This window comes from Poecilia formosa, unplaced genomic scaffold (genome assembly GCF_000485575.1).
Source record: "Poecilia formosa unplaced genomic scaffold, Poecilia_formosa-5.1.2 Scaffold1422, whole genome shotgun sequence".
NCBI lineage: Eukaryota > Metazoa > Chordata > Actinopteri > Cyprinodontiformes > Poeciliidae > Poecilia > Poecilia formosa.
In genome coordinates, this window is record NW_006801361.1 from 1 (window position 1) to 10,737 (window position 10,737).

At 37.4% G+C, this 10,737-nt stretch overlaps 1 protein-coding gene across 1 annotated transcript; it reads left to right on the forward strand.

The window, feature by feature from the left end:
• Positions 1-6,296: 6,296 nt before the first annotated feature.
• On the forward strand, positions 6,297-9,152 carry LOC103132863 (probable ATP-dependent RNA helicase DDX28). The gene has a single exon (XM_007544635.2). It carries the CDS (start codon positions 6,523-6,525, stop codon positions 8,230-8,232), a length of 1,710 nt encoding a protein of 569 aa, XP_007544697.1. The 5' UTR covers positions 6,297-6,522; the 3' UTR covers positions 8,233-9,152.
• The last annotated feature ends 1,585 nt before the right edge of the window (positions 9,153-10,737 follow it).

The following is a 10,737-nucleotide window of genomic DNA, read 5'->3' on the forward strand; positions in this document are numbered from 1 at the left end:
CATGTGAGCTTGTTTTGTTGTTGTACTGAAGTTTTTCATGAAAAATGGACTTCAATGCTAAAATATGCCCAAATCTTACATATAAATCGTTTCAATTATGCATCAGTTTAGAGATGATGTTAAACTTTGTTAATATTCAATTTTGGTTCATTTTCGTACTTGAGGCAAGTGACAAATGAAAAAGACAGATAATAAGAAAATTTATTGAAAGAACTGTAATAATAATATATATTATTTCCATGCATTGGGCTATGAAAATATTATTAAATACTTTAAATCTTCTTGTCAAAACCTCTGGTGGTTACAACCTTCCGCAGTAGACAGCACCATTTTGTGCAGAAAAAGTCAGGTAGAAATAATAGGAATATTTTTGGTTCCTCCATGACATCACTGATCATTTATGGCGGGAATGAGAGTTTTAGGTTTTTTTAGGGCAATTTATAGTCTTCTTTTATATTCACACATTTCTATTTCCTCCCTTACCATTTTGTATCAGTAGAAAAACTTTTCATCGCCAAGTGTCTACCATTTTGTCCCGGCACCTGCCATTTTCATATTTAAACTTCAACAGTTTCTCCTGATGATAACCCTCTGTTTACAATTAAAGCAAACAGTTTTTCATTTATTTTTTTTTAAAATATATTAAACTAAAGCATTAAATTGTTTACAAATAAGTTTTTTACCACTCATGTTGATCAATCAAGATGAGTTAAGATGAGATAGAATCATAAGTATTTGTACTACAATCTGAAGACTTAGGACAGCAGGGTAATAAAAATGCGGGATGATAAATTGAGTAGGAAATGTCTTCGAGATCGGCCTGGATCACAACAAAGTTGCGTACAAAATGGATAAAACTCCCAAAATAAGGTGAATTCCCAATATTATTATCACCCTTGGGAGTGGCACCCAATGTAACACTTTGGAGATGCACCAAAGCAAAAGTGTGTCCTGCAGTGACAGTATGTACAAATGGTCCAATTCTAGTTTTCTGGTTTTTTTTTGTTTTTTTTTTGTTTTTTTTTTGTATTTTATTGTTAGTTTGTTTTTTGTTATTTGAAAAGACAAAGAAAAATCTTAAATGTTTTTTTTAAATGCCACAAACTAAAATTGGCTGTATTTGGATTTATTAAAAACAACAGCAATGAAATTATCACTTTTTTTATTTTCTGGTGTCTGACGGACACTGTGGGAGTCACTGTTTCTTCTAAAGAAGCCTCAAAGAAGATGTCCCACTTTCACCATAAAACCAGCACAGATTAACATGGACAAAAAAATAAAATAAATGCACATCCAAAAATATGATCAATTTGCACCTGTGAACATTTTTTTTTATCCCATGTGCCCTCAATCTTATACTTAACCTAACTGAAAAAGCAAGTTTATTTACCTATTTATTGCCACACACTGTGAACTGTGTGGCTTAGTTGAATTGAGTGGATGATGTCATCGTCATGCCGTTGTGCAATAACACACTTGCTTTTGACTATATTTAGCTCTCAGATTGCATATTCAAGCAGTAAATAATGCATGTCAGCTATCACCAGACATTACTAATTGTTTCCTACTTGACAAAAGGAAAAGGTACAAGTGCAGCAAGAACAAAGCAACAGTAAAATTGTCCGTAGGTTAGATGTTCCACTCCCTTTAACCTCTGTACCTCTTCTAGCTCATCAGTCTCCTGACGCTTACCTTTATTGGGTAAACAACACAGAAGGTGATGCAGTTTTAGGCTGTAATGGGTTTCTAGCTTTGATTATCGTCTTGACTGACATCATTTATGTTTCTGAACAGTTATTTCCTGCTGTTATAGTCCCAACTAATCACTTATAGCAAGTACGCACTCTTTAGAAACACATGTGTGTAGTTACACAAGACCTTTCTTTGTCAAACAAGTGTGTAATGTTTTACCAAAGGTTTATGCAATACTGATAAACATAGTTATAAACTTTCATGCATACACACATAAAGGCTGCTGTTCACTTCGGCTGTAACAGATCAATGACTTGTTTGGTCTTAATGATCGCCCCGCTGTAAAAATCAACCATTAAGATATACTATTTATGATCAATTCCATGCCAGCTTTTTTGAAATAAATAACTTTGAGCTGTTCTAATAATTAAAATCCAAAAGACCATTTAAATTTTCTTTGAAAATTGTGTTAACAAAACATAGATTTTCAGCTGTTGTTTTTAAAGGTTCTGCAGATAACACCCTCTTATTTTTCTTACACAGACACGGCGCACATATGCTCGATGCATGTGGGCGTACAGACAAGCTCTCAGCTCACAAATGCAGCTCAAAGCATCAATATCACATTTCCTGTGGTCTTTATTTCCAAGCAAAAGTACAAAGTTTTTTTTTTCCAACTTATTTGCAGTCATGTAAAGCACTTCTCTTTGTACATGTAATTTGTTCCCCAGATCTCCATATAAGCCAAGTTACAAGCAGACTTACAGTCTTCTCAGTATGAAATTTCAAAAGGAATTCCTACTTTGCTGCAACCAACAACAAATGAGAATGCATGACAAATCTAATTATTTTGTTGTGTGAAATAACAACAATCTGAAATGAAAGTAAGAATATAAAACTTTTTTTTTCTAATTTATGCACTCTTATGGCTACTTTAAAAACTGTTTTATTATTTTTCACTTTTGTTCATTTATACTCTATATCCAGGTCACCATATACATCATGAGCCTGATATGATTTACATATGCAAAGAAACAATGATCCAAACAAATCTGAGGGAAATATTTGACTGAGTTTCTCATGAGAGTCTTTTTCTTTGTTCCTGTCCTGTTCTATTCTTCTTTTTTTCGTCGTTCACTTTAAAATTCTAAAATACATTTAGATACACTGTTGCTAGTCTACTCCATTCAAACTACATTTTTTTAAATGCAAAACTGCTATCATAAATGCTATTATAAATCCAAATATTTTTTCCTTTTCACAACTCCCACACAAAAATGAAGCTGCAATTTAAACTTCCCTACCAAACAAAATGACACTTTTCCTATGTGTGTGTGTGTGTCATTCGTATTTGGAGATTACATTATTTCCTGTGCTAAAGACCCAACCCTGGTCTAATTCAGGTTACCTGCATGTCTTATCTTCGCTGATGACCTTTGAAGGGAGAAGATAAAGAAAACAAATTGTGTGGGAGGCTGTAGATGTGGTTTGCGATATTTTGTTCTTGTAAAGAAAGTTATGGAGGGAAAAAAAAGAAGAAGAAGAAGAAGAAGAAGAAGAAGAAGAAGAAGAAGAAGAAGCACACACTGTCTGCCCCCACACTGGTCCTGTTTCAGAGGTGTCACTCTTTCAAGGATTGCTGCTTGCACACAGTGCAGAAATGCAGCGCAGCACCATGGCGATGTGGTGCAACTTTACATATAAATGTCAGAGAATATCAGACGGTGTGGTTATGAGGAAGAATGTCTCCTGTCAGAGGAGAAAAGAGTCTTCACCAACTGCTGTGGGGGAAAATAAAAAGAGGACTCTCAAAATCTAATAGTAAAAGTTTTGGTTTCATCATAATCCAAAAGTACCTGGGGTTCTCCTCTGGAATCTAGAATTTGAATGACATATTCCAGGTTGTTCTGTGTTTGTGCTGCAAAAAAAAAATGTGAAGTTTGAAGACAACTGGTAATACTATGACTCGAAGTGTTCCTTTATGTTTTATGCTGCCCTCTTATGTTCAGTATGTGGAAGTGCGTGTTTGATTAAATACTCAGATCAACTCGGTCATCAGGGATTAAACATAAAGCTTTAGGTGAAATGAGGATTAAATTCCATGGAACCAAAAAAGCAAATCATAAAACTGAAAAACGCTATGTTGCTATTAGCAACTTGTGTGAAGCAGTAAGTCAAATCCATTGGTATAAGGTTCAAAATTTAATTGTATTGTTTAAACAACACGTTAAGAGAAAACAAAAGAGGAGCTATAATATTTAACTAATATTTGGTAATAAAAAGTTCAGAGGAAATATTTAGCTGGAACAATAAAAAATAGTGTTTCTCTTTGTAAATTTTTAAGTTTCATTTTTTCTGTCATCTTGTTTTACATAGGAACTTTGACAGGTGTATGAGAAGTCTGATGTTGAGCTATGTCTTTTAAATAGCTCCAAATAGCAATGTACAACTAATTTTTTTTTTTTTTAAAGTCAATTTGAGCAGCCTTCAGCTCATATATATTACACTCACCTGTCACTTTTTTAGGTACACCTTGCTGGACACCTGGTGTGTTTCTCTGCTGCTGTAGTCCATCTGCTTCAAGATTCCACGTTACAAGCTCAGAAATTTTTTTTCATACCTATCATGGAACATGTTTTTTATTATGCCTTTTTATTTTGCCTTTCTATCATTTTGAATCATTCTTTAAATATTCCTCTGAAATCAGCAAGACCTTCTCATCCACATTTTGCTAATAACCTTGCCATGTTCATTCAAAGTCATGTAAATCCTCTTCCTCATTCTGATAGTCAGTGTAAGCTGTTGTTCTCACTACTTTTAGAGGTCTAAACACAATGGATTACTGCCATGTGATTTGCTGATTGTTTATTTGTGGTTACAAGGAATTACATCAGGTTCACCTATGTATTATAAAATGGATTTAAAAAAGTTGATATCTGGTTTCACAGTTTACCAAAGCCTCTCCATACTAAAACCATGCACCATGTATTATTAATGTGGAATATATACGTATCATAGTACTTTCTTAACTAAGTGGTGAAAGGTGTAGGTAGATGATATAATTTAATGAAATACACCAAAAATGACTAACACAATACATTAGAATTTCAAATAATGTTATAAAATATTATTTTTTTTAAAAAATCAAATCTACAATTGTGTGTGATGGATGAACACAATGCTCACAATCCTGTATTAAAACATTATTTAGTGCTGAAGTTATTATGAAAAATGTCTTTTGAAAAACCATTTACAGAAATGACTTTCATTAGCAGAAAACTGTCTTGATTTTTTTTTTTTGCTTCTGCCTTATTTGAATGATGCGAACATGTTTTAAACTGTCCTTTGACAGTACAACACCTGGCTCATGTTTTTCCTTGCTTTGTTGCGGGCAGCTTACTCCTTAATCGGGACTGTGGGCTGCCAGCTATTTGGACTGGCAAACATGTGAGAGCAACTCTGTGACTGAAAGCACAAGCGATGTTCCCTGAAGCTTCATCAAATCAATCAGTGAGTTGATTCATTCAGCACATGTTAACAGCGGTCGATGCGCAATCAATGCTAAAAATGTGGCTGTATCACTAATGCAGAAAGGGGCTTTATATGTGTGCCTTTTGAACACATTATTTAACTTTTTAGAAAACTACATGAAGGGAAGATATTTTAACAGAAATAAAATAATAAAAAATAAAACTCTCATCTGTGGAGAGAAAGAAACAAGAAAACAGCAGAGGTCTGTGTTTTCCTTTGGAAGCCCTGTTGACGCATGCTTGGGGAGATTAGACTCCTCTTTTATGAGCTTACTCACCAGGCAAAGCAAAAATGCTGGATTATCCCCTTAAGAACTCTGGAATGGCTATGCCAAAAAAAAAAAAAAAAAAAAATTGGACTGGGTTTTCCTAACCCTAACCCTATCTGCTCAATTATCTGTGAAGATTAAATATGACTTCATACATGGCTAAAAACTAAAGCGTTTTTACAAAAAATAAAAAAAAAAACAAATCAGAGAAATAAACCTTTTAATTGTTTTCAGACATTTAATTTGGTTTATCTGTGTTAAAGCATGACTCAAAGTCATGTGGACCTTTATTGACAACCATGGTTGTGTCAGTGACAGTCCTTTTTCTCACCCTTGCCTAATCTATTACAGTCTGTGACATTACAGTACTGACTCACTGGGCCCACGATCAGCTGATTGATTCATCATTAGAGCAGGCATGCTGATGGCCTACAAGCCATCAAACTCAATGCTCACATAGGACACTTGTTTCTGGAGTATGTAAATATACATACAAGTATGTATATACATATATGATATACCATTTATAAATATATAGTACAAAAAGCTTGAGAAGTCTTTCATTGTATTCAGTAACTCAGTCCACAAAGTGACACAATATATAAATTAATTACACACATAGTTTATAATATTTTCAAACCTTTATTTCTGTTAATCATTATGATTTTCCACCTATAAAGTCAATGGAAACAAACACAACACTTAAGATTAGAATAGTCCATCTGAAAAACAAATAAAACAGCAATGTGGGATTGACGTAAGGAAAGTTGCTCCTTACGTCACGGTACATTTAGTGTACCGTTTGTTTTGAAAACGTCATCAAACTCCGACACTGACGTCATCAGTGCTTACCAAGGCAGCATGGGGCTCCCCAGTAGCTAGAATGCTAACAGCGCAACGGTGTTTTTAAAGACTTTTGAAGGCTCTCCCCAATCTTCAGCGCATCTAACTGGTTTTACCATCTTTGGGTTTGTGGTTTCCTTCTTGACAAGTTACAGCTGGATGATTGCGGGACGTAGTCCGGCCTCATAATGCAGACTTTGAAGGTCGCCCAGGTTGCCTCAGCAGCATTAAAATCCCTCGGATCGGGCAGGCTGTTCCGCTCTGAGCTCCTCACGGCGTCTCTAAGCCATCATTTCTCAGCGACACAGACTCGTTTTTGTAAAACCGAGCCGAACCCAGAGGACACGGTGGTCATCCGCGTCCCACGCTACTTGCTAAAGCGCGTGGAAAACGTGAAACAAGCTCGAGGCAAACCCAAGATCAGCACCGTCAAAGCGGGCAAGTTGCTGATCCAGAGCAGGAACCCTTCTCTGAACCAGTCCGCCGGGTTCACCGCGGGGAAGTTCGAGCAGCCCGTCCTCTGCTCCAAGGGATGGAAACACAATAAGTCATTTGGTGACTACTTCACCATCAACAACATCAAAGAAGTGGCTCCTTTTATTGCAGCCAGCCAGAGTGGGGACATCGAGCAGAAATCACCGCCAACCTTTCAGAATCTTCACATCTGCGAGGAGCTGGTTGAAACTTTGGAGAGAGTCGAGATCACGCACCCCACTGTCGTCCAGCTTCAGACCATCCCAAAGGTAATGAGAGGTCACAACATCCTGTGTGCTGCAGAGACGGGCAGTGGGAAGACCCTGAGCTACCTGCTGCCTGTTGTTCACAGGCTGCAGGCGAACAGGCAAGACGAAACGACGGACAGGATCCGAGCCTTAGTTGTGGTTCCGTCCAGGGAGCTGGCTGAGCAGGTGGCGGCTGTGTCCAGGACTCTGTGTGCACCGTTGGGTTTGCGTACTAGTACTGTGGGTGGAGGGCGAGGTGTGGGTCACATCAAGGCCGTCTTTAGAAGGAATCATCCAGACATCTTGGTGGCCACACCAGGTGCCCTGGTTAAAGGCCTGCGTAGAAACTGCTTGGATTTGAGTGAGCTGAACTTCTTGGTGGTGGACGAGGCCGACACCATGTTTGACCTCAGCTTCTCTGATTTACTTTCGGAAATTTTATCTCATGCAAACATTGCGAGCGATCCCAAGGAGACACGAGGCCTGGGCCATAAAACCCAGCTGCTCCTGATCGGCGCCACCTTCCCAGATGGGGTCGGAGAAGTTCTCAGCAAGGTGACAGACCTGGGCAAAATTGTTACAGTTAAGAGCAAGATGCTGCACCATCTCATGCCCCACGTCAAGCAGACCTTCCTGAAGGTCAAGGGTGCCGACAAAGTCCTGGAGCTCTACCAATACCTGAATAAGCTCCAGCACGAAAAAGGAGGAGGTGCTGCTCTGGTGTTCTGCAACAAGTCCTCCACTGTCAACTTCCTGGGCTACTCATTGGAGGAGATGAAGGTCAAGCACGCTCGCCTGCAGGGGGAGATGCCTGCTGTGGTGCGCACGGGAATCTTTCACTCCTTCCAGAAGGGCACTGTGAATGTCCTAATATGCACGGACATAGCTTCACGTGGCCTGGACACTTCCAGGGTGCGCTTGGTTGTCAACTACGACTTCCCTGAGTCCCACACGGACTACATCCACCGAGCGGGGAGAGTGGGGAGAGCGGGAGGGGTGGAGGACGGGGAGGTGCTCAGCTTCGTCACGCACCCCTGGGACGTGGAGCTGGTGCAGAACATCGAGACGGCAGCTCGAAGAAAGACCAGTTTGCCAGGGATGAAATCCGAGATCCAGGAGCCGAAAGCTAAAGTGGAAAACACGGAGCAAATGATTCACGTGTTGGGAGATAATTAATGTACAGCAATCAGAGAAACTGATTGTATAACACATGAATGATGAATAAAATGTTGTATTGCCGGTCATATTGCTGTGATTATTATTGTTGTTAGACATATTTCAATTCTAATTCAGGGGTGTCCAAATTGCTGTCTTTGATTTGTTTTGTGTTACCCTCATCTGCAGTTCAAGAGTGGCAGGAAACTGTGCACCGCTTTTATTTTTAAGGCATGCATCGGAGACTTTTTCAGACTAAAAATTTTTTTTTTTTCTACTTTGATGAAAAGTACTGCATATTTAATTTATTGCAAAGAAAGTCAAAAGTAACAAATTCTGATTTTCTGTTTTTAATTGGACAAATAAAAAAATATGGCCACTGAATGCTTTCAACTTGCCAGTTTTGGATCCACGGTGCACAAAGTTTGGACAATGCTGCTGTAATCGAAATAAAAAGCTATTTTTTAAATTAAAGCAGTCATTGAATTTACAAAAAAATGTTTACTGAGTAGACGCATAAGATGATTTCCGGTATTTGCATGGTCAACAATTGTTTGGGTTTCCCAATATCTTTTCATTAAATTAAATTCTATGTGCGTATTCTCTACAGCCTTGTACAAATACAAGATATCTTTTCTGAAGCGAATTTGTTGCATTTTCACATTGTCTAAATCTGATCTTTTTACTTTCTACTTTCAGGCTAACAAAAATGAAAAATTCAGAAAAAAAATAAAATAAATGAAAGTCTGGTGTAGAAAACCTCTTTGTATTATATATTTATTCTGCTGTATGGTTATAAAGTATTCCTTTCTTATTTGTTTCATATTTGTTGAGAGATCTTTTGGAATTATGAAACATAATGAAAATTGTTATATTTCATACCTGACTTGAACAGTCAGCATTATTTTCTTGCTTAAATTAAAATCTGATTTTTTTTTATTTTTTTTTTATGTTTGTAAATGTTTTGGTATCTTTCTAACCTGTAGAGAAAAAAATGCACCCTGTATTGCATACTTTTAACCACACGATGGCGACATTTATCTGATTTTTACTTGGCTCTCAGTAGCTCACTTTTTTTTTCATGAACCAGTTTATGATTAGTTTTAGGGAAAGTTGTTGTCAGCTTCAGACACAGTATCTGGAGATGTTGCGACATCTTTTTACATGTTATTTTAAATGGACAAAATATATGTTTTTAATATGAACCAGTCCAAAATAGAACAAGCTAAATTTTGACTTCCATTTGCTGCAACTAAATTGGTCTTATGAAAAACAAATGGCAGTGGACTGCTGGAATGCTTGTGACTGTGTAGAGATTATAGCAGCAGACTAATATCAGTGTTAGGCAGACAGTGTTAATTTTAAGTAACAAGAGGCTTGTATCAGAATGTCTGGTATTTAGCTGTAGTTATCCTCCTCCAGCCAGGGGTCAACATCCCCCAAGCTTTGACCCCTCCTCATTCAGGATCGTGTTTTTATCCAACTGTACCCTGACAACACAGACCCAGTCTCCAGTTATAGCATGTGGAGCAACTGCTACCAGTCCCTCAACTTATATTTTTAACTGAGCCCAGCTAAAGTAAAGTATTATTAAAGTGAGAAACATGTGCACATCATGTATCACACTTCCAGTTGCCCAGTGAGCCTCACTTGCTGAATAGAGACGGTTATCAGTTGGAGTGTTGCCTACTTTGTGGCTCTGGAGATTAAATACATACAAGAGAACAACATAATAAGCTGCTGTTAGGCAACATATTATGAATTATGAATTGTGTTTCTGTTTTTAACAGAAAAACAACACTTTTCAGTCAAGCAGAAACATATTACACTTGTGTAAGCAGCTTCCTAGACCAAGCTGACAGACTGAGCAACCTTCTTTGGAAAGGGGCAGAAATTATGATATTTGGATGCAAGTTTAGCTACAGTGTAGAAAATACTGTTTTATTTTCAAATGGATAAAACGACAGCGAAAGTGTACAGTTTAAGCAGAACAGTGCAGCTCGATAAGTGCTTTTATTAGACTTTCACAGACACACTTTTCATATAAAAAGGGAAACATAATAAAGCAATCTACAAAGGGATGAATAAACAGAGGTGAACAATTCCAGATAGAATACACAGAAAAAGGTTACACCAAAACTGTATACCATCAAAACTGATGTTATATTTTAATAAAGGAGACAGTAGAGCTGTTGTGGAACAAATTATTCATTATTTATTAGTTTATTTTGACCACTTCGTTTTGACCTGACCACAATATGTCTACAAACAGCCATTAATCTGGTTCTTTTTCAGGAACATCGTGCATCTCAGTAAGATTAAATATATATATATAAAAAAACACCTGGTTGCTGAAAAATATGTCGATATGGTATACACAGGGATACCGTGATCATTAATGTGAGAACGTGTGGCATTTTGCAGCATCCTCCTGGAAAATAAAATCAGCATCTCCATAAAGCTTCTCAACAGAGGATGACATGAAGTGCTTGAAACGTCACTAGAACCTCAAGAAACTTAAATTTG